A 27,552-nucleotide genomic window follows, 5' to 3' on the forward strand; every position below is an offset into this window, starting at 1 on the left:
CTCCCCAGCAGCACGGCCGGGGACACAGCAGCCTCCGCGCCGGAGCCAGACCAGGCTCCCGGCATCCCCCCGAACTGATGCCCTTTGCCATCTGCGGGCAGATGCCTTTTAGCCACCCCCATTTAACTCCCTCTGCAAATGTAGGCTGTCAGGGGCAATGCCACACAGCGCCTGTGATGTCTTGAGTATCCCCCAGGGAGATTTCCCAGGAAATAAGCCATTTCAAGGGCGGGGGGAGGCGGGGAAAAAACCCCAACAACCCCAAACCAAGATGAACCGCGAGGAATCCGCAGCTTTGACAAAAACCATCTCCTTTTTGCCGAAAGTTTAGCCGTTTGCTGTTGAGTTTGGCAGCCGCGGAGGAAGGGGGCTTCGCAGGGGTCCCCGGGGGGGCGCGGGGATGGTCGCTTTCCCAGCCCGGTGGGGGTTGAAGGCAGCGGCTCGGTGTGACGGAAGGGCCAAAAATAGAAACTTTTACTGCGAGCGGAGGGGAATAATAGTTTTCCTGGAGCCGTGCAATAGCCTTGAGGCTGCTAACGTGGTGATAAGCCGTTGTTTGCCTGTGCGCTGGAGCAAGCGTGTTTGATCTCTTCCTCGTTCCAGCCCCGGAGAAAAAGCCCAGCGATTTTGCTGCCGTGGGACCACCAGGTCTGTATTGCGTTATTTCTCTATTCCGGCACCACCTGGAGACCTGACTTGAGTTACGTAGCGTCACGCCGCTGACGGCCCGGCCGCATTCTCCGGTTAAAAAGCAGGAGCAGAAGGTGCAGGGGAGCGGCTTTTTTTTTTTTTTTTTGGGGGGGGGTGTGGGTTGAGCGGATGCGGTGCTGCAATTAGCGCTGGATTGTGAGGCCGGGGGACGGTGGGTGCCGGTGCCCGGCCAGGCTGCTCCCCCGGAGCCGCTCCGAGGGGTGAGCGCGGCCTTTCCGTGGTGCCGGGAGGAGGAAACCTTGGCAGCCGCCGGCGCAAACACAAGGCCCCGAGGAGGAAACGGCACGGGCCGGGTTGGGGGAAAATCCCAACCGCCTTGTGCAAAGCCCCGGGGCTCGAGGAGAGGATTAAACCCCAGAGAAAACCGGGATTTCTCCCATCCCTCTCCTGCCCCAAAACTCCTGCTCTCAGGGGGGGTGATGCCGCTGGTTTGTACGGCAGCGCCGGGGGCAGTTTTGGCGGTGCGGAGTTTGGTGGGTAGGAGAAAACCTTCTGACACCCTCCGTAAAAGACTTAAGTTAAATGTTGAGCTAACTAGCTATTTTATTAGCAGGCAGCTCCGGGTGATGATGTCTATGACAGTTCAGTGGCCGATTCCCTCTTGCAGCACCAACACCGCGCAGGTTGAGAGGATTTTTTTTATTATTTTTTTTTTCCCCCCCCACTTTCTACAAGTCTCTGCAAATCCCGTCCTTTGCCTTGTCTCTGCCCTGGAGCGCGGCTGATCAAACCCGAGACTTTTCCCAGCTTCAGCCCATCTCCGGGAAGGAGGATGATATAGAACTTGAAACAAATTGCATTGCGCGTTCGAGTGAGGATGCTCGAATGCGTTTTCTTTTCCTAATGACAGAGGCAGTGGGAGTCGCAGCGCCATTAATTTCTCCTTTTGCCTCCTGCGAGTTGTCAGCAGCTCTCCCCCTCGCCTAGTAACTACCGCATCCAACGGGTCGGATGCTCCGCTGCGGCCCCGGCACCTTTTGTAGGAGCTCAATGCTGAAAAATAACCGGAGCAGCCCGGGAAATGCCGCGGGGTGAAGCTGGGAGCCGCGGGAGGTGGTAGGGATGGAGGGTTTGCAGCGAGCTCCGGAGGAGCCAGCCTGGCCCCGGTGTTCGGGGCTGCCGCTTCCCACGGCGTTTCCTTCTGTTTTGTGACTTTTCAACCTTTCCGAGGTTTCTCGCTGTCGGTGGAGGGCGGGGAGATGGGGCGGCTGCCGGGCTTTAAAGCATTTCCAGCCTGGAGGAAGATCAGCCGTGCTGCTGGCCCTCGGGATGGGGAACCGCCGCTCAGAGGACAACAAAGGTTATTAAATGTCAGGGAGATATAAAGCCGCCTTTTTTTTGCTTTTTCCTTTTTTTTTTTTTTTTTTTTTTTTTCTTTTTCCCCTGGCTGAACTGGTTTGCAGGCGCTTTGTGCCGCAGTCGGAGCAGTGGGAGATGGGGACCCCACAAGAGCGGCTGCCTTGGGGCATCCCATCGGTTCTGGATTTGGGATGGGGGTCACTTCTCAAGCATCTGGGGGTCCCGGCCATGGGTCAGGGACCTGCAGCCCCAACCTTACGCAAGGGCGGAATTAAACGGGTGTATTCCCTTCGCAGCCTCGCAGGGGGTCGCGTGGGGTTGGGCTCATGGGATGCATCCAGCTGCCTCCGTCGCCGGCTGCTAACGTTGCTCCCGCCCTTTGCCGAGCGCGGGGCTGTCGGTGGCGGCACGGGAGGCGGTGACGCCGGCTTCGCTGGCCTCCGCCACACCTCTCCCGGCACCGTGCCCTCCTGGCTCCGGCAGCGCAAGCACCAACAGGTCTTTCCAGTCCTGCCCCGGCACTGCCCAGGGCGGCATTTCGGCAGGAAGCCCATTCGGGAGCTCCCGTCCCGGCTCTCGGGGCACATCGGCAGCGGGGCGACACCCGGGGAGAGGGAAAAGCACCGGGTGCGTCACCGGCTCGCCCTGTTTATCTTTTATTTTGACAGCCATAGCTTTAATTAATCATCGCGCACCCGTAAATGGTTGCAGAACTGTCCCTGTAACGCCAGGCTGTGTCTTCCCCGGGAGGGAGCTCGCAGGGCATCGCCTGCTGCCAGACGCTTCTCGCTCGCTGGAAGGAGCAGCCCCGGGGAGCCGGCGCCCACGGGTTGAAGGTGAAATTAAATCGGTGCTTTGGGGCTCCCCGGGGAGCGGGCTGGGGCCGGAACAGCCCCTCGGGGCTCCTGGAGGGTGGGCGTCCCTCTGCGGCACGTCCGATCCCAGCCGGCAAAGCCGCCTGGAGTCTGCTGGGAGAAAAATGTTGGGCGCTGGCCTGCAGCCCGCGTGGCAAGGAGGGAGGCGTGGAATGGCAGAAGCTGGCAAATTTGACGTAGTTTGGAAATCGGGCGTTTTTTCAGACTGTGAGGAGGGCGAGCCCCAGGGTCAATGGCCAATGATCAAAGCGCGGCTCCCGTGAGGTGCCAAATCACGGCATCTCCCCGGCTCCCCCTCGGAGGCTCATCCACGGCACCGCTGCGACGCTTGCCCCTGTGTTTTTACCTCTGCCGTGCTGCTGCCTAGCACTCTTCATTTTAACAGATGGCTGGAGTGACAATTACTGCCTCAAAAGACTATATTTATAAATTCCTTGTTGGGCTGTTATCCGGCATGTGATAGAGCTTTACACAAACAGAGAGCCGAGAGTCACTGCTGGCTGTTGTAACTGGAAAGGAAATTATATTGCACAAAGCCCTTCAAGAGAGCGTGATGGGTTTTGCCGGGGAAGCGGCTTTGGTGGGTGTGTGCAAAAGCAGTTTTCTTTGCGTGGATTTGGTACGTGTTAAGAAATAGTCACCTGGGGGTGATGCTGGCATCCCATCCCATCCCATCCCATCCCATCCCATCCCATCCCATCCCATCCCATCCCATCCCATCCCATCCCATCCCATCCCATCCCATCAGGAGCACACCATGTTGCAGAGGGCTGCAGGACCACGAGGGAGAGCCGCCTTTCGTGGCTCCCGGAGTTGATTTAATTGCTTTGCTTCTCTTCTTGGTTATCGCCCTCACGAATTTGGAAGCTCTTAATGCAAAATAATTAGGGATGTGGTTCCCTGGGGATGGAGTGATTTCCTGTCTGGAAATGCAACAGGTCTTTCGTCCTCCCTGTCCCTGCCCGCTCGCTGCTGGGCACCGTGTGCTGCTGCTGGGGAAGGTGGATGGTGATGCCCGGTGTGCCAGGCTGCGCGTGGAGGGTGGCAGAGGACGCTGGCGATGTTAAAGTTAAATCAGCCAACCGACCCTTGGGAAAGAAGATTGGGAGAGCAGGGAGGTCTTGCGGGGTGGGTGGTTACACCCAAGCCGGGTGCTCAGGAGAGGATGGGTGAGAGGTGGCCTGCTCGGGAATCCACGTCTTCATCGGGATTTGGAAATAAAAGCAGGAAAATAGCATTTGGTCCTCTGCCAGCATGCTGTGCCCTTAGCATCTGTGCTACTGGGCTTGAGTCATCCGCACCATCTTGCCCGTGACCTTCCCTTTGGCGCTGTGGCCGCCAGCATCTCCCGAGCATCCCCTGCTCATGTCCGAACGGGGACCGCGGGGCTGCCACGGGCTCCTCTCTCCCGTGTGTGGGGCAGCGATGGAGGACCACGCTCTGCCTGGGTAGGACATCACGGTTGGAGGTGATAATCGTGGCTTGTCACCCTTTCTAGCAACTGAGCCAGAAAAGGGAGAGGGAACATAACCACGAGAGCTGTTCTCATGCGAGCAGCATGTTTTGGGGAGGCCGGTGGAGGCACCGCGGGGTTTTGCCCAGCGTCGAGCTGCTGTGCCGGGCTGCCCCCACCGCCTTTCCCCGGCAAACCCGGCGCTTTGCGCGAGCTGAGCCGTACCCTGCCCTGCCGAGGCTCCTTCTGCTGTTTTGGGAGCTGCCTGGTGATGCCCTCGCCGCCGCCCCGGCCCCGTGACACCGCCGGCGCAGAAAGCTGAGCCATCGCTCGCTGATGCAACCTTTGCACTCCCGGCAGCCCCGCGTTCCTCCTGGCCCGGCCCGGCCGCCTCGTGCCGGTGGGAGGGATCAAAACCACCTTCATGTTGCCCAGCTCCGCCACCGCCAGCACTCCCAGGGTGGTTTTGCCATACTCCCGGGGTGGGTTTGCCCCGCTCCCGCAGGCTGGTTTACCGGGAAAGGAGAGGAGGAAGAGCAGCAGGAGCTCTTCCCCGGGGCCGTCTCGCCGTGCAGCCAGCAATGGTGGGTATCCAACGCCCGCGCGGGCCCCGGCTACTCCTGTATTGAGGGTTTGATGGAGCCAAAGGCGATGCGGGCGTATGTGCAGGGAGAGGAGCCCCGCTCCCGTTGCTGGAGCTCGTGTCAGCCCGGCCATCTGCGTCTCCCCGGGAAGGCATTATAAATAGGTTGGGCTGCTTTTCCCTTCCGTGGCATAACTTTCCGGCGCTCTGCAGATTGCAAGGAGGCTGTGGGGAATTATAACACCTTCGTCCGAACTTGCTGACGCCTGCCTCCCTCGCCGAGCTCTTCTAACCCACGTGCTGTGGCAGATGTTTGCTAATGGAGAGAACCCCGGGGAGGCTCTTTCCTCCCTAAAGAAGTTAGCATCAAGGAGGAGCGTGTCTTTGGCAGGCTCCGCTTTGCTCGGCGGAGAGGTAAGCGGCAGCGGGCGGTGGAGTCGTGTCCCCCTGAGGTGGGATCCAGCCAGGGGGTGGCCCCGGGGAGGGCAGAGCATCACCCGAACCGAGCTGCGGTGGGGAGCCTGTGCTCTGGCATCTTCTGCTCGGCGTGAATAATGCCCCGAATTGCTGCCTTTTCAGGCTTGTTTCGTAACCTGGATCCCAGCTGTGATTTACTGGGGCAAGCTGGAGGTCAGCGCAGGGCCCGTCCCTTCCAGCTCTTCCATCGTGCCTGGCTAAGACAGAGAAAAACACTGTGTTTTAAACCACATAAACACCCGGCAAAGGAGAAGCTGCTCGGCAGCACCAGGCTGCGTTTGGCTGGGTTACAGCCGGCACAGGGGAGATGGATTCCCATGCCAGGACTGGTGCCACGTATGGGATGTGCCGGGGGGCGTGAAGCCGGGAGCCCAAGCAGATCCTCATCCTTAGACGCCTCCATAAGCGTGGAGAAGGAAGCTCTGACGATCCCAGCGTTAGAGATTCAACCAGGAATAAGGAAACAAGAGGATTTCCCCAATCGTTGTGCAAATAGGGGCGTTCGGTATGGGAGGGTCCAACTTAATGCCATGAAGCAGATTGGATTAGGAAGGATTTGCAGAGGGCCAGTCTGGAAGAGCGGCTTATTTAGGTTTTTAGCAGCCGTGTCACAACCATACGCGGTGTTGCAACACGCTGTTGCGTCGTGTGTTCACGTTGGGGTGTTGGGTTTGAAGGGTTCGGTGAGCAGCCGGGAGCTCCTGGGCTGGGCACAGGGGAGATGGTGCGGGGTGGCCACCGTGCGGGGTGGCCACGGGAGGGTGGTCTGGGCCGTGAGAAGGCGTGGGAGGACACGGCTCGATAAGCACCAGCAACCCAGCATCTTCCTTGTCTTGCGAGTCCGAACCAAATCCCTTAGCCCATGAGACTGTGGAGGGTGAGTATCCTTTGGGGCTTGGATGGTTTCGTATTGCTGTGGGTCCTTTTAATGCGAATTAATTTAACGCTGTGCTAGTGACTCTGCGGTGTTGAAGCGTCTTGTTTTGCCCCTGTCCCGCCCCGTGTGCTTTTTGCCGTGCTCTGGGTGTGCTGGTGGGCTCAGCCCTGCCCAGGCTGCGGCAGGAGCCGCCCCTCTCTTATGGGGCTCAACTCACACCATGGGGGTCAGCCTGGCCCCGTGGTGTTTCCATGCAGGCTTTGGGGCTTTTATCAGAGCTTTTCTCTCGCTTCTCCCTGCTCTTGCTCTGCCCCCAATTCCTTACAGCGGGATTTTACATCACATCCTTCTGTCTTCGAAACCCTGGCTCCTTTCCGGAGCTGGCAGCGCCTTCCCCCGTGCCCTGTGCCCAGCCCCGTTCTCCCCGGGCTGCTTTTTGCTCAAGGGTGTGAAGCAAAAAAATTGCCCAATACTTCAGTAACTTCCACAAAAGAGGTGCTTCCCCTTGTAGCTGCACGAGTCGGTGGGGATGTCACCCGCTGCTCAGCACCGATTCCTCCTCTCTGCCTCCCCGCCCCGGGTGCTGGAGAAGGGTCCCCAGCAGATGTGAGCTTGGCACCCGCCCACGGCTGGAGTCGTGCCGTGTTGTGATCGGGGAGAGAAAATAGGCCACTTATCGTGTGCGACAGACACAGCCACCCCCGCAGCCTTTGTCTGCAAAAAAAGAAGGGGAATGGAGTGATGAATACCCACGTCAATCCGGGCGCAGAGCTGCAGCTGGAGCCCCAGCGCCGCTGGGTCCGTGGGTGCCCACGGGCTCCCTGCAGACCCACCGAGGAGGGAGGTGGGTGCTGGAGGGTGGATGCGGCGCGGGGGGCGGTGGGAGATGGGTCTCGGTTGGGATTGAAGCTGGGGAGCGGGGTCCCTCCATCTCGCCAAGCAGCTGCTCTCCCAGGTGGGTGTTTTTTAGGGGTGGGGGCACCACCATGGAGAGGTTTCCACAAGCTGCTTGGAAAGTCTCAAACGTCTCGTATGGCTGCAGGGCGGGTTAATTAACCCAACCTGCACCTTTGGTGGAGATGGGCTGCCCTGGTCCTCGGCTGCTTCCAGCCGAGGCGGTGTGCCACGGCAGCGTCACGGGGCGGATGCTCTCCCGGCACCCCGGGGCCTCTCCTTTCCTCGTTAAGGTGAATCATTCCTGGGGAGGGCTGTGAGTTACCGAAGCGGGTGGAGCAGGCACAAAACGGCCCGTCTCCCCTCCCGGTGCCGGAGGCTGGGTTTGGTTGGGCGCCAGGAGCGTGCATGCCGGCACATGGACGGGGTTTCCGTCTCCCGTGCTCCGGTGGCAAAACCCAAGGTCGACGGTGGAAGTGACAGGTGAAAAATACCACCTGCAAGTCGTGCTTTAAAGATCGGGCGTCCACAGGAAAACCCAACCAGCGAGAGCCGGCAAGGGGAAGGCAGTGAAACCCTCACCATCGCGTTATGTAAAAATGGGGGATCTGGGATGTGTTTTTACACGTCGCTTGCAATTTCTGAAGCCTGACTTAATTATAATAATCACCCTCAGCAGACAGTCAATTAGTAACGCTCGCGGATTTCTGCTGAGCTCAAACTTTGTGTCACAAGCGCGTTGTTTCCTCCGCTGGGGTGTGCGGGGGGCAGGCAGCATCCCCTCCGCGCGGGGACGGACGGGGCGTTGAGCAATTTCGCGCTAATTGGCTCCATCTGAGCTCTCCCGATGAGGATGCTGGATGGCAGGAGTGACTCACCCGTCTCTCTCGCCCCTGCGTGGCTGGAAAGGACTGAAAAGCCATACGAAGGCTTTTGACTCTCTTCCAAGAGCGCCCTTGTGCGTCAGCATCTGGGTTTGGCCAGGCGGTGTCGGGGACGCCGCAGTCCCCTCAGCATCAATCCCGGCAATATTTCCCTGGCTTCACGCGACGTGCCGTGCTCGTGGGCTGTCCCTCCGCAGCATCTCTTAGGGGAGAAGGTGCTGATGTTACAGCCAAGCCTGATTTTCACTCCCCGTCGCGAGCAGAGCAGGACTGGCTACCGCTGCCGGTCCTCCGGGGCACGCTGGGTCAATGGTGGTCGTATCCCTGCCCACGGGGGATGCTCTGATACGGGAGTACGGAAAGGGGCTCTGCTCCGGGTTGGGGTGATGCCGGAGCAGGGAAGATAAGCAGGACCGGGGATGATGTGCTGACGCGGGGGGTTTCTAGCATTCCCTCGCTGTCACCGGCTGCGTGCCACTGCCTGGGCAGCGCTGCAGAGCTGGGGGGCCATTGGTCCCCCAAAGCACCCCCCTTTCGGAGAGAGACCATTCGGTTCACGCGGGCAGTGGCTGTCTAAGTGACAGGGTCCTTTTGGGGGGGCTGAGGTGCCCTGGCAGAGGCTGGCAAGGGCGGAGGTGGAGGGGTTGGTGGCCTCCTCCACATGGCCGTTTGCTTCTCTTTGTGTCAGAGACTTCCTGTCGAAAGCACCCCAAAATTGCCACCCAGGCATGTAACACCCCCTCTGCGACATCCCTCCCAGGGGGTCTTGCCCTTTTCCTCTCTCCCATCTCTTGTCGCAAAGTTCCCTGGGGCTTTTTCTCCGCCGGTGCCAGGGGGAAAGCTGGACTTCACCGATGCTCCCTTCTGACCAAGCAATAATTCCCCTGAGCGCTGCCCTTGTCCCTCTGCACTGACTGCTCTCACCCAGTTTCTCCTCCCCGCTGGGGCTTTTCTCCTTCTGATCTCCAACTGGTATTTTTTTCCCCTGGAGCAGCTCACCTGGGGAGGAGCAGAGCAGGTAACGCAGCCTTCAGGGGTCTGAGCGATGGGGAGGCTTAAAATCCAGCTAAAGGTGATGGAAAGGGCTGGAGAATTCCCCTCTGATGAGGACCTCCCTAATTTTAGTTAATATTTCATATGTCTGCATGTGCAGGGGCTTGGACAGGCTGCTTTGGGCGGGGGGGGAAGGGGGTGATGAGAATCCCGCCGCAAGGTAGGCTCTCTCGCAGGGCATGGCCCTCGGGAGATGTCCGCGCTCGGCCGGCCGTGAAAACCGTGGCGAAATGACACAATGAGCTTTTTCCTTCCCCTTCCTCCTCCGAGCCGGTGCGGCAGCCAGCCGGGCTCTGCGCGCAGCCGTGCGTGCCTGCGTGGGCACCCCGTGGTGGGGGGGGGGGGGGGACGGGGACACACGATGCGCCTGAGCTCCGGAGGGAGGGATCGCATCCTCCTTGCGTCGCCGGCATCGGCTGCTGCTCCCCGGTGTGCTGGCCACGCCGGACCCAGCCTCGCTGGATGCCACCGGCCAGCGAAGGTGCGCCCAGCCTCCCGGCTGCAGGTAAAAGCCAGGGGAGGGAAGGAGGGATGTGGCAGTGATGGGGGGACGCCAGCCCCGCTGTGACCCCGCACAAGGACAGGCCTCGGCATGGCAGCGCGGTGTCCCCCCCGCCTCCCGCTGAGATTTAATCCGTCTTCTCACGCTGGGAGGGGATAACCCGCTTTCTCGTGGCCCAGCCGCTAAGGTATCGCCATCCTCTCTTTAAACTCAGCCCATCGGTCGGATGCCTTCATCCTCCCCAGGTAGGATGGGGGGGGTCCCTGGCCACCCTGCGGGTCCCTGGGCTCCATCAGCAAAAGGCTTCGGCCGCGCTGCCGTGCCGGCTGCATCTTTAACCATGAACCTGGAGGCAGCATCTCCCATGGGAGCGGGGGGGGCCCGAGTGTGTTCGGGACTGGGGAAACCCTCCTTTGCCTTTCAGGGAGCTCATTCCCAAAATACAGCCCCGACCCCGGGTGAAATTTTGCCCGGTGACAATGGGAATTGCAGAATAAATAGCTCCGTTTCATGGCTCCCGGGGGGATGTGTGTGCGTGGCAGGGGGGTGAAAACTGTGCTGCTGGCGAGCGGTTAAAGGAGAAGCCGCTGCTTGGCACACAAGCCGGAGTTCCGCAGCGCAGGTCTATTCAGGAGACATTTAATTCTCTTCTAAAGTCCAGGCGGACGGGGAGCTGCCATCTGGTGTCTGATGGCAGCAGGAAGAAAGGGCTCTTTGCGAAGCGGGGCAAGTTGGGAGCTTGCTGGGCTTCAGATTGTCTTGAAAGGGCTCTCTTGTTAAGGCTGAGCGAGCTGGCTTTGTCAAGTGACCCGCGGGGGTTAACGCTGGCTTTGGGAAGCGGGGAGGGGGGGTCCTGCCTGCTGGCTGGCCGCAGAGCCCCGCAGAGCTGGGGCCAGGAGAAGAGCCCAGGGGACCAACGGTGGTCACGTCACCCGCCAAAAATCCTGCCTCCGGGGATGGGACCCCCAGCTGCGGGCTCTCGCCCCGCTCTCCGGCTCTCCCTGTCTCGCTGCAGCCCTGGGTGCTGATTGTGGCATGCACCGAGCGCGTGGGGTCTCTGCTCTGCTTGCACAAGCACAGCTGAGCGCAGGTCTCAGCTCACGGCCTCCCTGGTATTCGGGGAATCATTTTTTACGAAGTTGCAGAGGCTGTCGTTAACTTCTCAGCCTGCGAAGTGGCTGGGCAGCGGCTGCGGTGGGGGTAGGACGGCTGTGCCTCAGCAAGGACGAGGCTCAAACCCCGATAAAACGGGGAGCGTGTCCTCGCCGCCCGCGCAGGGAGCGGAGCAGAGCCGCAACGGGGACGAGCAAACTCAGTGTGGGGGAGTTTCAGCTTCTCCAAGGCCCAGGGCTTGTTTAAGCGAGGAGGTCCGTGCGTTTCAATGTTCGTGGGGCACTTTGGGAGGAGGGGTAAGTGCTGTACCTTCAGCTTTAGGGCGGCTTGAGGGATCCGGCACTCGATGGGGCTGTGTCTCCCAGCTGCGACCCGGCTGCCGGGGTGTTCGCCCAGCGGGAGAGAGGCGAGGGAACAAGACTGACCAGTTCCCCTGGAGGAAACAGGCCGTTCCCTTACGGCACAGGGAGTTTTCCTTGGCAGAAACAAAGCTTTGCCCGCGGTGCCTTTGCAGAGCCCTGCCAGGCTGGCTCAGCGCCCGCCGCGGCGCTTCTCGCCGGTGCGGAGGTGCTTTGCTGGGACGTACCCGCGGGTGCCATGGAGGTGGGGGGGCTGCGCGGTCCCCCCTCCCCGGGGAGTGCCGGTACCTGGAGCTGCTGCAGCGGCACGGGCAGCGTGCCCATGTCGGACCCCTGGGTCCGGCGGGCGATGCGAGCCCGGGGCTGCGGATTCTGGCCGTGTTTGTGGGTGTGTTGTGCGTGGGGTGGATGAGGCAAGCGTGGATCTCCGTGGCGGGCTGCAGCGTGGAAAAGTGCCAGCGCTGAGAAATGACACTTTGCCCTGTCCCTCCGGCAGCAATGACTCCCCGTGTCATCCCCCACCCCGCGGCATTGGGGCTGTGGCATCACTGGGGCAGCAGGACATTCGGGGTGAGGAGGTAGCAATGCACCATTCCCCTTCCCGCAGGTTAGGGAGGACGTGTCCCCTGATACGGCTGGGAAAAGGAGACGTGGGACGTGTTTAAACCTCCTCTGCTGCAGAGCGAGACCAAGCCCTGCTGCTGCCAAGGGCACGATGCTGCGGGAGCATCTCTCTCGCCCTGGCACAGCTCCTCCTGCTCGGAGCAGCAGTGGGACAGACGTAGCCCTTGGCAGGGCACCGATGTGCTGCTGGAGACCTCGGTGGAGCTCGCTGGCGGCTGTGTCGGTGCGTGGCAGCTGAAGGAGCAGAGCTGTCCCCTCTGGGCTGCCAAGCCAAGTCTTGCAAGAATATTTGGATTGTGTAATTTCCCCTTCCCCCGAGCAGCATCGCTAGTGGGGGATGCAGATGGGCTGGATGTCCCCAGGGGCTTCCAGAGCCCCTGCACTACGTGTTTGGGTGCCATCCCAGCACCCAGGGAGCAGAGGGGTGTGCTCTTGTAGCTACGAGAAGACAGCCAGAGGTTTCTTCGTTTTAATTACAGTTTTTAATCGCCCCTGACATCTCCAGGCTGGAGCTCCGTCTCCATGTAGGATGCAGATGTGAGTGTGGGTTCGAGCGCTGTCATTATGCAGGATGCCACCCACGGCCTGAGCTGATAACAAGGATTAGCCGAGTCTGTCTTCCAACTCTGGGGACTGGGCGGGCGGGGGCTTGTGGTGGTCCAAGGCCCGTGGCTGGGGAGCAAGGAGGACTGGGCCACAGGCTGGCCGAGTCCCACTCCCCACTGGGATTGTGTCCCGCTGTGGATTGCTGAGGTCCCGCAGCATACCTGACCTCAGCACACCTGTACAAAGCTCCCAGGGGAAACTCCGCGCGGGTTTTAGGGGTGCTGGGAGAAAGCATCTCATCCTGAAATCCCTGGAAAACGCAGGCTTGCCTTGCCGGGACATCCTGCTGGGGCATGGGGACACAGCCTGCTGGCCCAGCGAGAGAGCTGCTCCGGGGGTCTGAGTGGCCGCTGGGTTTGGGTGGCGCAATGGGGTTCTTGGTGTTGGTGGAAGGGGGAGTTTCGGATTTACCATGTCACCGTGGCCAGGCCACTCATCTCGCAGGGTAGTAACATTTGCCGGGATGGAGCGAAGGCTCTTGCCCGGGGGCGAGCATCATGCGCCCGCTGCATTGCTTGCCCCACCACTGAAGGTGGGTCCCCGAAGGCTGCGCTCGAAGCCAGGCTGTGTCATGTCCTTTATCACCGCTGTTCTCCGGTCTCGGTCCCGTGGGTACCGGTTCAGCATGGCTCTCTCTGAGCCACGTTTGGGGGGTGATTTGGGGTGATTTGGGCTTTGGGGGTGACTTACTCCTGTGTGTCATTTCCCCAGGCTTTGCGAAGAGAAGGAGGAATTCAACTGCAACCCTAGACTGGGTGGTCCTGTCCCCTGGAAAGCATGTGCTGGGACCAGGGTGGGAGAAGGATGGCAAAGCTGTGATGTTCCTCTAAAATAGGGCAGAAAAAAGGTCTGCCTTCATCCCCTTCTCCATTGCTTTCCATCCCAGCTTCTTGCTCTCCCAGCACCGGGTTTAAACACCCTGTAAGTCCCTTCTGGGCTTGTAAGCCTGTCTCAGGGCAGAACCCCATGGCATCTCCTATCCCTCCCTGCCTAATTCCTTGGGCCACTGACCCACCAGCAGCCCCGGGGCTCGGAGCTGCACAAACCAACTTGGTTTTGTTCATCTCCCAGCCCTGGTGGCAGCGGTACCCCTGGGTACCCGGGCACGGGGGTGTCCCACCATCCACGGTGCCCACATGCTGAGGGGTCAGCAGGTTTTGCCCCCTTCTTAGAGAGCTGAGACATCACAGGGGTTGGTGCAGGTGGAGGAAGCAGCAAAACTGGGCAGATCCCTGGTTGTGGAACCAGCAGAAATGCTGGACTCAAAGGCGGATCATGGATGGAGGCTGATTGCATGGTATGCGCACCTATAGGTGCATCATTCAGACCTACCCCAGTATTTCTTTTTAGTAAAAACAGGCCTTTTCCAAAGTTTCAGGGTGCTGTGGGTTTCCTGCAGCCGTCCTAAGTGTGGCTCCAGCCAACTCGTTCTTCACTGATGATATTCCCAGGCTGGTGTCTCCAGAGGGAGGACATGGATTTGTTGTACGCCAGCTGCCCATGGAGAATACAGATGTGCTGGAAGAGGCTTGCTTGCAAGGAAGCCCATGGTTAGCTACACGCTGCTTTGTCTGTCTGGTTGAGCTTCGTGTTAAAGTCAGCCCAGGAACTGCGGGACCTGAAAGACGCTGAAGCTCATGATGATGCCAAAGCTCGTGACGTTATAGCAAAGGCTCCCAAGCAGCCAAAAAGCCCATTTTCAGTCTGTACTCATCATTCGCTCTCAAACTCGACCCAGCAGCGGCGAGGCAGGAGCGGGAGCCCCCAGGCTGTGCCTGGGTGGTGGTGGGACGTGCAGCTGGGCTGATGTCCACGTGCAGATGGAGCCCAGCGCGCAGGCTGTGGGAGCTGGGGCTCTCCGTTTGCATTTTGGCTGTTCCTTTCCTGGCTGCGTTCTGCTGGAGCAGTGACTGGGTTGCGGAGTGGGTGTGGGGCTGAGTTTGAGGCTTTTTTTGGTTTTGAAGGTCTTTTGGGCTCTGTGCCGAGAACCCAGCAGCCTCGGAGGTGGCGGGTATGCCTGGGAAGCCTGGGCACCCACAGCAGCTGCCACAGCACCTTAAAATATCCTTTGTGGCCTTCATTCAAGGTCAGGGCTTTATCGGGAGTTGGTCAGCGAGTGGTTAAACCCTTTCTGTCCCTCTTTGAGCAGAAGGCACTGACTAATGCTGCCTTCGGTCCCCGGCCAGGCTTCTGCTGAACTTGCCACGCTGTGAGTCCTGGGGGCTCGCTCAGCCCGCACCCCGAATCCCCTCTCCCGGAGGGTCGGTGGGATGCGTGTGCATGGAGAAGGATGCGAGGGACGCCAGGAAAACGGGGGTCAATGTGTTTTGGAGCAGTTGTCCGGGCGGTGGGGGGTGCGAAGGGCTGCGCGTGAGCTCCTGCAAACTGCAGGGCAGCCCCCCGACCTGCTGCCCGGGGGGGGCGGGGGCAATGCCATCTGCCGCCTGCTGTGCACATCTGGCAGAGAGCTCGGGGATGCCTCTCCGTCCCTTTCTGGCGATGTCTGGAGAAATATGTTGTCCTGGACGCGGCTGTCTCTTCCCTGTGCCGCTGGCGTGCTGGCGCTGGGGTTTTGGGGCAGGACAGACCTGCCCAGAGCCGGAGCCGGTGTCTGAGCAATGCATCTTTATTTATATTTTTTTCCTAGAGCTGGAACTCCCTAATCTTGGCTGTGTGTTGCTTGGGGCAGCTCCTGCAGAGTTCTCTGCTGGGCCATGCATAGGATGGGGGGCAGCCCAAGGGCAGGCTGGGCATGGGATGGGGCTGATCAGCGGCTCTCGGATGGGCTGTGTGCCCCCGTTTGCAAAATACCAGCGCAGAAACGCTGCCGTCTCCCCAAGTCACTTTGTGGGAGCAGTTCTGGTTGGGGTGGATCTGGTTGACGGCCGTCTGGTAGAGGAATTTCTGCAATTTCTGTACAGGCTGCACGGGAAAGGGGACACATCTGGGACTCCCACATGCCAAGGAGTGCCCGGCTCACGGCTACCTGCGCGAAGTCTTTTGGATGGGACTTTTTTTTGGGTGTCGCATCCATGCGGTGGTCATTATCTGGGCAGGTGGATTTGTTTTCCCCACCGATTCCCTTCCACTAAGTGCAGAACTGAGCAAACGTTCTCCAAAAGCTCTGACAGCTCGCTTCGCAGATCTGCCGCCTTCTGCTTGCGGGCGTCCTCCCGAGCGCTGTGCACGGGAGAAAAGCAAGTTACGACTTAGGGAGGGAGGAACGTGCTGGGTGAGGGTCCATCACGTGCATCCTGGCGTGACTCCTGTTAAAATACAGCCTGGGATGGTCGGAAAGGAGCTGCCAACGCTGTGAGGAGGCAGCTCGGAGCCCAAACCTGCAGGTGCTGGAGGGGCTGGCGGAGGAGGTCCCCGCTCCATCCCTGCAAAAAGGGACTTTGCAGCTGCTTTGCGAGTGGGAAGGGCCGGAGGCGGACGGATGGAGCGCAGCGTGGTCCCTGCAGCTGGAGGGGATGCTCGGAGGGGGTCGGGCTGCCCGGGGCCGGGGTGGGGGGGCCGAGCCGGGCTGCAGCTGGCTGTCTCCCCGCGGGCACGCTGCCAGTCCCTCCTGTGCCGCAGCCTCTCGGCTGCTCCTCGCCGCCCGACGGCCGATGCTCTCAGTGGCTCCCTGACTGCAGCAGCGTCCCTGAAGCTCTCCCGGGACCCGTGTTTAGGTGCGTGCGGGGCGAGAGCGGGGTTCGGTGGGAGAGAGGGGTGCTAGCAGCAGGGGTAGAGGTGGGGGGCGACGGCTGGGTGTTGGGTGCATGTGGTTGCACGAGTTTCTGCCACCCTCTGCGACTTTCCTTTCTGTCCCTGCCACCTCTCAGCCCTGGGGACGCGGGTGACGGGGGCTTTTCCCAGCCAGGGTGACGAGCTGCCTGATGCTCGGGGAGGGTGCTGTGTTGTGCCTCCCGCTCGGTCCTGTGGGTCCCAGCCCCCCACCGACCCAAAGGGGCTGGGAGAGCTGCCCCTCCAGCAGCCGATGGGGTATTTTCCCAGCCCTCGAGCTGGGACACTGTGCTCTGTTTGGTGAAAAACTTCAGATTTGGTTTCATTTTGTACTCCTTTATGTCTGATGAACTGAACGTTGGTACGCTTTAGGGTATGCTAGTCCATGAGCTGAAAGAAATCTGGGGTTTGTTTTTTTTTTTTGCTCTGGGGATGGTTGTCTGTGTCCTGGGATCCGTTCCCTTGAAGGCAGCAGGGCTGTGGCCGTGCTGCCATCCTGCTGCCCTGGGGTTGTCCCTGCTCTACCTGTACTGCTGTCCCCGCTCCTGTGCCGTGCTGCCTGTCCCTGCGCTGGCCCCGTGCCCGGCTGCTGCAGCGGGGCTGCTCCTACCGGCCTCCCTTCTCAGAAGGCATCGCTTGCCATCTCCTGGGACAGAAACACGCTTGTCGAGGACATGAGTGACTCTCTCATGAAGAAGCAGCTTCAGGGCAGCCCCTTCTTTGCCCTTTTTGCTGCACAGCAGCTGCCGCGGTACAGCCCGGGATGTGCAGGTGCCGGAGCGTCGTGGTCCGTTGCTGGCCGGTGCCCCCGGTGCTCCCCGGAGAGCAGAGCTGCCTGTGGCCACCGTCCCTGCTTTCCAGGGTCTTTGCAATCTGGGTTAGACACCAAAACTAATGAGTCTAATTGCAGTCCAGAGCCCTACGACCACATCCCATTACGGTTTCTGTTGCATTTATCATCCCCTTTCCTTTCTCAGTTTAACGAAGTCGGTGCGTGTCTAACACTGGGATGCTCCACCCCGGAGATGGTCCCATTTCCAAAGGGGGTCAGGCAGACCCGTGAGCAGGGAAGAGGGAAGGGGAGAGGAGGATGCTTCTCCGGGGCTGCCTTGGAAAATCACCAGTGTGTTTGCCAGCTGCCGGCTCACGCCGGCCCAGTTTTGCCCGTCAGGCTGCGAGATGTCACATCCCAAATGTGGCACGTGGAGCTTGGGCTCAAATTATCTCTTTTCTGGGCTAAAGGATGAAAAACCCACTTGAACGGTGCAGAAAGCACAGGAGCACTGCGTGGGTTTGCTTGTTCCTGGGGCGGATGGAAAGCAGCCAGCTCCGCCTGGTTGGTGTGTCCTTGTCCTGTGCCTCCTCGCTGCTGGTGGGGACATCATAGGTGTTGGCCTGTGGTCTCCTTGGTCCATGGTGGTGGTTCCCCTGGGCCCTGTCCTCACTCTTGTCCTCTGCCTGTCTTTCAGATGTCCTGCAGTAAGCTGTCCCCCCACGGAAGGACCCGCCTGCCTTAGCCAGCCCGTCCTGCCCGCCATGGCCTCGACACCCCAGTGAGGGGCGAAAGGACGAGGAGCGAGTCCCCCCAACGCCGCCACATCCCCCGGGAGAGCCATGGAAGCCCCCCTGGATGTGCCTGTAGGGAACCTCATCGACTTTGATGCCGAAACACCGGCCTCCGTCCCCTCCGAGCCCTCTCCTCCCGCTGCCCCCAGCGGCAACGGGCACCTGGGGGTCACGGAGGATGTGGCCGAGGAGGAGAGCGATGCCACTGAGTCGGCGGACAGTGAGAATGACATGGGTGACTCTCCCAGGCACTGGGGTGGCTACCGCCGCTCCTCCTCCAACGAGTCCTTCTCCTCCAGCCAGAGCACCGAGTCTGCCCGGGACGAGGCGACGGCCGAGCGCCGGGAGTTCATGCGGCACTACGTGGAGAAGATCTTCACGGGGGGGTGAGCGAGCGGGGCCGGCCGAGCCTGCTGCCAGGGCGCATCCCGCGGGATGGGATCTGGCTGCTTTCCCACTCCGGGAGCATCGGTTTGTGTCCTTCCCCGTGCTCGGCTAACGCAGCTTGTGGCTCCCCGCCATAATGCGGCATTGGAGCTAAGCGGGGGGACGCGGGCTGTGACTTGCGCCCCTCTCCCACGCACGTTTCACCCCCAGCTTCCCTCCCCTTTTCTTTCTCCCCTTTCCCGTGCTGAGGTCTCGCCATGGCGGGGGTCTGCACCTCCCCTCCCCACGCTGGGCATCTCTGCTGCTGCTTGTACAAATGTCGGCAGCTCGTGCGGGCCCCGGGGCCCCACGGCAGCCCCCGGCTTCCCCGCCAGCCCTGCATCCCGCCCCCCCCAGCTCCCATTGCTGTGGTCTCCGTAACGCTGCGGCTCGGCGTGTCAAGCGAGATTGAGCAAACCCGGCGTGACGAGCAGCAACAGGGGTTGTTTTAGCTCTGGGGCAGAGTGCCTGTCTCCGGAGCTCAGCTTCTGCTCGGGCTGTCCTTGGCTCTTCCCTTCTCCCTCTGCCTCTGGTTTCTCCCCTGCCAGGGAGGAACAAAAGAGCAGCGTAAGCCGAGGGATGACAAAATGGATGCTCCCCTTCCCCTCTTCCTTTGCCTTCCTCCCGGCATCGCAGCACCGGGATGCTGCCGCCGAGAGGGATGACGTGGGGGACCTGAGCCGTGCTGACTGGACGGGGGATGCCGGCCACATCTCATCCTTAATGGTGGTTTGTTTGTTTTTTTTTTTCCTTTTTCCCCCTTTCAGAGAGGATTTGGACCAAGAAGAGAAGGCCAGGTTTGGTGAGCTCTGCAGCGGCGAGAACGGGAAGGGCAGGGAATGGTTCGCGAGATACGTGAGCGCCCAGGTAAGGGGAGAGATGGGCGAAGAAGCGGGGATCCTGTATGGGGGGTTTGGAGCAGCCTGGGGAATTAAGGAATGGCCCAGGGGAATTTAGGAATGGCCCAAAGCAATATTTTCGGAGGGCAGAAACTTGGGGAAAGGGAGGAATCTCAGTATCCTCACAGTGCTATCTCACTATAGCGAGATACGGAAGTGAATAAATGCATCCCGAGACAGTTAAATACCTGTTGGCTGCAATGTGGGAGAGAAGTCACCCGTTTTCTTTAAAATGAAATCCCATCAGCATTCAGAAACGTCCCATTCCCTAGAAAAACAATCCAGAGAGGTAAACCGCTGCCTCCGAGAGGGAGGCCCGACCGCCCGCGCTCTCTGCCCACCTCCCCGCGGTGGGGGGGGGGGGGGGGTCCCGGGGCTGGGGGGGCGCTGAGGATGCCCTTGCTGCAGGCAGCTGCCCCGTAGGGCTGTGCTAAACCCTGGGCTTTGTGCCTGCAGCGCTGCAACTCCAAGTGCGTCTCGGAGCAGACCTTCTACCGCCTGATGCAGTCCTTCGCCCTCGTGCTCTTCGAGTAAGTCAGGGGGATCTGGGGCTTCGTTGCGACCAACGAAAGGCCCTGAGATCAGAGCCACAGGCTCGAGGAGGGGCAGCAACCATGACGCTGCTTGGGTTGCCGTCACTGGGTGTCTTCACCGAATCCTCCCCCCGTGTCAGGTGTCACCAGATGGATGACTTCAGCCCTGCCAAGAACCTCATGACCATGTGTTTCACCTACTACTATGTGGGTAAGAGGTGTCTGCACCCTCGGACTCTGCTTGTGCTGGTGACTGGTGGTGAAGTGTGCCCTGTGCGTGGGAAGGGTGATGGACGGGTACCCAAGCTTACTCTGAATGACTCAGATATCAAGCACAAAAGAGCCTTCACGGCCCCGAAGCTGTGCAAACCTGCTGGAAACCCTCGCTGGGGTGGTAGTTCACGCTGATGCTGGTTTGCTGTTGCTTCTAGCCAGGGAAATTTGTATGTAGCAATCACAAGATGTTCCCCGGCCCTGGGGATGTGAAGTGAAACCCCCAGCCCAGAAACACCTTGTCTTGTTGCTTGGCGTGCGGTGGTGACCCCTCCACGGGGGGCTGGGTTTTCTATCCAAAATGGGAGGAGGATAAAGACCTACAGGAACTGGGATGGGATGGGGTCTGCACTGTTTCTGTCTGGCTCCTGGTCTCTAAGGTGCATCTTGTAGCTGGGAGCAGGTCCCCTAAGAGCTGGCAGCACCCAGGACCATGGGGCCGACTGAGCTCCTGCCTCTTTGCCCGCAGGCAAGACCCACGCACTGCCCTTGGAGGCCAAGGAGAAGCCCATGGGCAGCATTGACTCGTACCTGAAGTCGGCCAACAGCTGGCTGGCGGAGAAGAAGGACATCGCGGAGCGGCTGCTGAAAAACACATCGGCCAAGACGGAGAACGTCAAGGGCTTCTTTGGGGGCCTGGAGACCAAACTGAAGGGTCCTACCACCAAAAAGAGCGAGTGGGTACCACCCTGTTGGGAGGGCAGGGTGGGCTGAGGCATGCAGTTGTAAGATGACCAAGTCAGAAACCTCCTGGGCGTAGGGCCATCATGAGCCAGGGGTTATCATGGCCATGGGAGGACGTTCCCTAGCCTGGTCCCACGCTTCATTGTTTGGTCACGGGGCATCTCATGGCCTGGGAGGCCCATGTCCCTTGGGCATGGAAATATGTGTTTCCAGGAGACAGCGCTGCTGCTTTGTGGTCTTCTGCGTCATCTCTGTGCTAGGTGCAACTGGGATGGGCGTCACAGTCTCTTAGCCACCGTTGTGGCCCCAGGGACAGTGGTGTGGGAGCAGGGGGTTTTTCAAATGAAGGTGCTCCCCTTGGCAAGGGGGTTTTGCTGCGTGGGCTGTGAGGGGGACAGGCTCCTCGGGAGCTGACACTGATTTCTGTGCCACAGCGAAGGTGAGGACAAACCAAAGGAGAAGCTGAAGAAGACGGGTGAGTGGAGCCAGCGTTGCTGAAGTAGGCATGGTCAAGGCATCCCTTGGGGAAGGAGCAAGGGTTGGAAGTGGTACGAGGTGGCCGGCGTTGCCGGAACTGTGGGGTGGGAAGGGCAGGATGGACCGGTGCTGTGTCCTCTGAGCTCCTAGAGAAATGCTCCAGCTTTGGAGCTCCTTGCTTTGGAGCAATCACAGGTCTTGTCGCGCAAGGACATCTTGTGGCACCTTGTCCTCAGTGGCATAGGTTGTAGAGGTTTGGGCATCCAGTTCCTCTGAGCTTTCATGCTGATCCGGTCTCCCTGGTAGCGGTGTGTGCTACCAAACCAGTGGTCCAGTCCCTTGAGTATCCTCCTGGGACATCCATACCTTGATCAGAGCTAATATCTGCCCACAAAGGACAGTAAAAGCTCCTCTTCGTGTTGCTGCGGATGTGTTGGGGATGACTATTTGGTTTGCAAACCTTGCCATCATGGCTGCTTGGACACCAAACTGGCAGGGGGTCACAAAGTCTGTGCATGGGTCGGAAGGTGGGGGTCATCCAGACCTCGGCATGTAACTGTGTGTCCCCACAGTTTCCGTGCAGAGCCCAGAGGAGGAGAAGAAAGGAGAGAAGATCTACCTGTACATGCACCTCAAGCAGCAGCCGATCTGGTAAAGCCTGCCCAGGGCGAGCTGGCTCCTACCCGGCATTTGCCTCCCTGGGGAGGGGATTTGTCATCCTTGCCCACACATTCCTCAGATGTTCATTAGTGCTTTTAAGCTGCTGCCACCCTTAAAAGAGGTGGCCATGGCTTTTGCGCATCCCTTGTGCTAGCGAGAGCGTGTTTGCCGCCACACAAGGAGCTGGCCCAAAACCAGACCAAATCTGCCAGATCTGCATCATCTCCCGGCCCTGGGAAATGGGTGAACTTGGCCCTGGGAGGAGGACTCAGGGGCAGGCTGGGGGTTGTGGGGGGTGGCCGTCCCCAACACCTCCCTCCCTCCTTGCAGGCACAACCTGCGGTTTTGGAACGCCGCCTTCTTCGACGCCGTGCACTGCGAGCGCAGGAAGCGGTCCCCCACCACCAGGTAGGACATGTCCCCGCGGGAAAAGGAGGCGCCGTGTCCCCTCCAGCCCCCCCCCCGACATTGCCCCCGGCTCCTGATGGCCCTAAGCATTGCGGGCCGCGGGGAACCACTCTGTTCTCCACCCCTGGTTGCAAAGCTGCCGGGGCCACTGGGCGGTGGGGTGGGCAGGTGAGAGCTGCATCCTCTGGAGGATTTGGGAGCATGAAAGTTTTCTCGCTCATTTTACATCATTTTTTTTTTTTGTGAAAATGAAGCCCTAGAGATGTGTCCGGAAAACCCAGACAGGGTTCAGGCTGTTGGTGCTCGGTTTGTAAGCAGATGTGGGAGAAGATGCGTTTTCGGGGCGGGGGGGGTACAGCGGATGGGGAGGGGGTGCCCTGCGTCCCGGCTGTCCCCGGGAGGGCTGTGGAAGTGCTGCCAGCCCAGCGCGGGGACTGACCCCGGGCAGCCAGCAAGGACGAGAGCTGGAGACGGCCCTGAGGGCTCGGGGGGATCGAGATAAACCCTGCAAAGGGAAGGGGGTGCTCGTTTCGGAGGGTGGCTGTGTGCGGGGACCGTCCGGGTGCCTGGACGTGGGGATCCCACAGGGTACGAGGGTGGGCGAGACACTCGCCGGGCTCATGCCCATCTCTTGCTCCACCACGGACCTGCCGTGGGGGCTCGAGCAATTCGCTCCTCTCTCGACCACAGTTTCACGCCCCCTCCTGAAGCCAGACCCCTCCTGCTGCGTGTCCTTGCCGTGCTCTGAGGCTTCGAGCTCTCGGGGCGAGAGTCGTTGAGCTCGGAGCGTTTGAACAGCCCCTTTCCGAGTCAGCGCCGACCCTTCTTGAAGCAGCCAGCCCTCCGGCATCCTCCCCACAACCTGAGCTGAGCCGCGGCAGCCCTGGCTCGCACCATGGGATGCTCTGCCAGCCTCGGCGCACCGATCAATCTCTGCTTTCTCCTTTATTGCTTTTTCTTTTATTCCAAGCAAGCCACTGAAAGAGCCTATTGAACAGTAATGTAACCGTAACCGCATTTGCTTTGATTAAGCCCCAAATTAGCAGCAGCAAATGTCTCACAAGGACATACGCCCCCGGCAGCTGCTCTCTGCTCTGGGTGCCTTTCTCAATTAATCTGACGGCTGAGTCTGCCTCCGCTGCAGAAACGAGCCCGACTAATGAATGAGCTTCGGGAGCTGCAAGCCTGGAGTACTCCGAGTATCTCAGGGGGGTTGGAAGGTTGTGGTGACCCCCTCCCCGGCCGCCAGTCCTCTGGAGAGGATAACACAAGCCGCTGGGCGAACTGGGATGCTGCTTGCTGGACTGAGGATTAAGATCCCTGGCAGGAGGAGCTGGTGGGCGAGGGCTGGCGTCCCACGGGCTGGGTTGGAAACGCCAGGGGTGGTGCTTGACCATGGCAGGCGTCTGCAGGGTCCGTGGCGGCGGGTTTGTGATGGTGCCCGTCTCTGTGGGACGGCCAGGGCATTGCTGGGGCAGCCGGGCTGCGTCCTCCCGGGGCCGCAGTGAGAGCTGGGGAGGTTTTTTTCTCCTCTCGGTGGGGAGGGCAGGGGACTTGGGGGGGGTGGGGGGGAAGGGACCAGAACTAAACTCCTCTTTTTCTCTCTCTTTCCTCTCTCTGCCTCTAACAACCTTCTTCCGTCTCTTCTTCTCTCCTTTCCCCTCCATCCCTCTATCTTGCATGATCTTTCACGCACCACTTTTGTCGGCCCCGTTTCTGCTGCCGCTCCAGAGGGAACGCTGGGGAGGAAGAGGAGAAGAGGTGTGTCTGTCCCCGTACTTCGGTGCATTAGTGTCCAGAGGCCGACGCTCGCTTCAGGTCCAAATCCTGCCCTGGGGAGGGGGGTAACACGTTTCATGGGTGCTCCGAAAGGCCCTTTCTCCCCCCGGGAGGAACGGCCGCTGGAGGTTTGACTTCACGGGCATCACCCTCTCAAAGGGGCCAGAAAAGTTGAGATTCGTTCCTCTTTAATACGGCTTTTTAAAAAGAAACCTGACTGGTTTCAAGCTGTGGTATTTCACTGTGGAACTCAGATGCCCCGCTGCCGGGGAAGCTGAGGGCTTGAGCTGGGAATGGTTCCCCAGGCAGGTTTTGGACATGAACCGAGTCTCTTCGTGGACAAAGCATCCCCCTCCTGTCCTTCCCGCTTGCTCCCGGCTTCTGCTGCCACGTAGAGGTGCTGAGGATCCTTTGCCAGCTGGAAAAGCTGGTCCTTCTTTTTTTTTTTTTTTTTTTTTTTTTTCTTTTTTAATGCACTTTTGTGCTGCCATTCCTCGATTAAAAGAAAAAGGCAAACGGGGGCTGCATGTTGCAATCGCGAGAGTGTCCTCCTGGTTGCAAAGCTCAAAAGCAGCCGCATCCATCCCCGCTCCGAGCTGGGATCGGGGATCAGGGAGACTCATTGCTCTCTTGCTGGAGCGCGGGATATTCCATCTTGGAGCAAATCACTCCGAGCGATGGCATTAGCAAGAGGATGAGAGTTCTTCGAAGCTTGGCAGTAAATCTTCCACGTGGCCAAGGCGTGCACCCGCGAACGGATAACTTCAGTGTTGCTCAGACAGAGCATCGCTCAGGTCAGCCGCGGGGGGGGAAACGCCGCTGCCGAGAGACGAGCGATGCCGAGCGATCCAAGCCAGCCTCACCGGCGCGGTTCTCACCAGTGCCCGGCTGCGATGAGGCTTCCCTGGGCACGCCGAAATACAGGCAAGGTGTTATCACAGCCCATGGGGTCACGCACCCCTGCGCCTGCCCTGCTGTGCCGGTGTAAAAGATCAAAGGGTTTGAGCAGAGCCACATGTGGGCTTTCCCCCTTCTCAGGCATGTTACTCTCGAACAAGAAGCCAAAAGCACGGCGAGTTTTTCTGGGGCACTTTGATAATTTTTATTTATTTATTTTTTCTCCCCTTCCTCCCTCAAAAACATAAAAAGGCAGGAAAAAAAAAAAACCAGTTACAAACATGCCTCTTCTGTAAGTGGGCCAGTGAGATCTGTGAAGTTTTGCTTCCAGATTTCAAAGCTCCTTAATTTGATTCTTCTCCTTTCTCTTCAGCCTCCAGATTTAGATGTGGTTTTTATTTGCTGTCGTAAGCTTTATCTGGGAGAAATTACACCTTTTTTTTCTTTTTTTCTTTTTTTCTTTTTTCTTTTTTTCTTTTTTTTTCTTTTTTCTTTTTTTTCTTTTTTTTCTTTTTTCTTTTTTTTCTTTTTGTTTCTTTTTTTTCTTTTTTTTCTTTTTTTTCTTAAATATCCCTTTAAACATATCGTATAAGTTTCCAGAGCCCTATGAACATAAGCAGCTCACCCCTGGAGACCGCAGGCTCGGTTTCACAGCTTTCGCCCAGGCTGGGGTGACTTGAAGGAGGACAGGGTCCCCTTCGTGGTGCCAGCCTGTCTGAGCGCTCATCCTTTCCCAGTTTCAGCATCACAAACGTGCTGTGGGGCTGAGCTGACCTCACTGAATTTACTGTGAGACCCACTTCTGCCCAGCCGCCGTTTCCACCCGACACAGCTCCCCCGGTCCTGCTTGGCGTGCCGGCGAGCTGGCTGCAAGCGTGCAGTCCGCTCCCGGTGTTCTCCTCTTCCTTCTCCTCCATACAGCTGTTTTTCTTCTACCTATCCCTGTTTTTTCCTTGCTTTTCCTCCTCTTCTCCTTGGCTGTAACCTCACCTGAGTTCTGGGGAGGAGGGGGCTGGCTTCACCCTGGAGCTGTAGTTTCCCCGGCGTGCGTGCACTGAGCCCCCCGCCACCGCCCGAGCGTTGCACCACCACGGGGACGTTTCTGTGACACAGGCTTTACTCCCAAGTGGGACACCTGGATGGGGACTCCTGCCACCGCCTTGAGTTGGTTGCAAGCATCTAGAGCTTAAAAAAAACCACCCTTCCTTTAAGGCAACGCTGCGGTTGCATTTGCAAGGGAGCCGGAGCGGAGCTGGAGCATCCTCCCGGCAGTGCTGGGATTCGGGACTTCAGCCCCCAAATGGGGCCATGGCGGGGGGGTGTAGGGGCCTCTCGCACTGTCAGAGTGCGGGAGGTATTTTTGGGGAGCAGCTTGCTTGGTGCTCGGGGAGTTGGAGCCCTGCTGGAGGTGGGGGAGAGGTGTCTGGTACCACCCTGGTACCCTCCCCCAGGTGGGGGGGGCTTCAGTGGTGCCCTGCTGGGATGGCCGTCCCCAAGAGCTGCAAACCCCCGCCCTGCTTCCTCACTCGTCCCCCTTGCCGAAGCGATGGCACCGAAGGTGAGAGACTGTGCTGGAGAGGCCGATGCCAGTTTCTAGCTCTGAATCAGGGCCTCCAGGAGAAAGCCAAGGCTGAAGAAGGCTTTTTCCTGGGGCATCTCTTGCTTTGCCCCGGGGCAAGAGATGGACTCAGGTGTGAGAGCTCATCCAGCACCACAGGAGCGCTGGCGGCCGAGGGGCTCTCGGTGCCCTGCTGTCCTCAGGCAGGGTGGCCGGGGAGGGGGGCGGATGCGGGCAGGGGGTCCCGGGGTCCCGGCGGTGCCAGACGGGCTTGTGCCTTGCAGGGAGAAGTGGTGCCACATGACGCAGGAGGAGCGTGACGACAGCCTCCGCTTCAACGAGAACATCACCTTCGGGCAGCTGGGGTGAGCAGGGCACGGGGACCCTCCCTCCTGGCGCCGGGCTCTGCGGTGTGTCCTCGCCAGCTGTGGGTGGGACGCCTTACAGATGTTCCCCCACTGGGGACAACCGTTGTGGTGCAGAGGGTGCTTGATGCTTCTTCCCGGGACCTGCTCCTGCCTCTTACGTTGTAAATCCAGGCACCGCAGGGACCTACTGCGCTCTCCCACAGCCGAGCATCATCCCAGTGCCCGGTACAAGGGGCTGCGGAGAGGAAGAGGAAGGTGGGGGGAAGAAAGGGCAGCCTTGCCCCTTCCCTCACCAAGAGCGTCTCTGTCCTTCCTCAGCACCTTCATCCACAACATGCTGGCGTTCGGCCTGAACAAGAAGCTCTGCAGCGACTTCCTGAAGAAGCAGGCGACCATCGGCAATTTGGATGAAGGTAGGGGCGAGCCTGGGGGATGCGCAACCCCTTCGAGGGGTCCCGGAGGGATAGAGCCCACCTGCCTGGCCGGGATGCTTCGGCACCCTCCCCAGCACCCTTTTATCTCTCCGCAGAGCAATACAAACTGCTCAGCGACCACATCGAGCAGATGGCTACCGAATAGCCGCCTGGCCGGCACGCTGCGGCAGAGAGACGGCGGCCGGAGAGGGTCAGAGGGGAGAGAAACCCACCTCTGGGGCTACTTGAAACTGAAGCTGGGCTACTTTAAAAAAAGCCACCCACACAAGCTGCAATAAAACCTGCATGATCGTCCACCAAACTTTAGAGCTGCACCAGGGCAGCCTGTAGAAATAGGAGCCAAACAGCCCCCCCGACGCCCCTTGCCAGACCCTCCCACCATCTATTTTCAGAGTAGACAGTCCCAAAAGTGTATTTTGTCAGTTAAAAAAAAAAAAAAAAACAGAACAACAAAACACGAGAGAAAAGCAAAAAGGGAGCGGTTGCTGCAGCCCCCGGGTGTGTTTATGAGAGCTGGATCGCTGTGCCTCTGGCCGCCCCCCCGCCGTGAA

At 59.6% G+C, this 27,552-nt stretch overlaps 1 protein-coding gene across 13 annotated transcripts; it reads left to right on the top strand.

The window, feature by feature from the left end:
• Nucleotides 1-520: 520 nt before the first annotated feature.
• On the top strand, nucleotides 521-27,490 carry KIAA0513 (KIAA0513 ortholog). Of its 13 annotated transcripts, XM_074582768.1 has the most exons (14): nucleotides 9,467-9,611; nucleotides 17,509-17,677; nucleotides 17,905-17,991; nucleotides 18,799-18,898; nucleotides 19,387-19,460; nucleotides 19,604-19,674; nucleotides 20,206-20,413; nucleotides 20,855-20,895; nucleotides 21,470-21,548; nucleotides 21,888-21,965; nucleotides 23,697-23,726; nucleotides 26,484-26,564; nucleotides 26,886-26,980; nucleotides 27,097-27,426. In XM_074582768.1, exons 2-14 carry the CDS (start codon nucleotides 17,670-17,672, stop codon nucleotides 27,144-27,146), a joined length of 1,002 nt encoding a protein of 333 aa, XP_074438869.1. In that variant the 5' UTR covers nucleotides 9,467-9,611; nucleotides 17,509-17,669; the 3' UTR covers nucleotides 27,147-27,426. The 13 variants fall into 13 exon arrangements, with proteins under 13 accessions (XP_074438861.1, XP_074438864.1, XP_074438867.1 ...); XM_074582760.1 differs by lacking the exon at nucleotides 9,467-9,611 and adding an exon at nucleotides 521-648 and having other exon boundaries at nucleotides 17,509-17,991; XM_074582757.1 differs by having other exon boundaries at nucleotides 9,435-9,611; nucleotides 17,509-17,991; nucleotides 27,097-27,490.
• Nucleotides 27,491-27,552: the final 62 nt, after the last annotated feature.

The sequence above is a fragment of the Larus michahellis genome, chromosome 4 (assembly GCF_964199755.1).
Source record: "Larus michahellis chromosome 4, bLarMic1.1, whole genome shotgun sequence".
NCBI lineage: Eukaryota > Metazoa > Chordata > Aves > Charadriiformes > Laridae > Larus > Larus michahellis.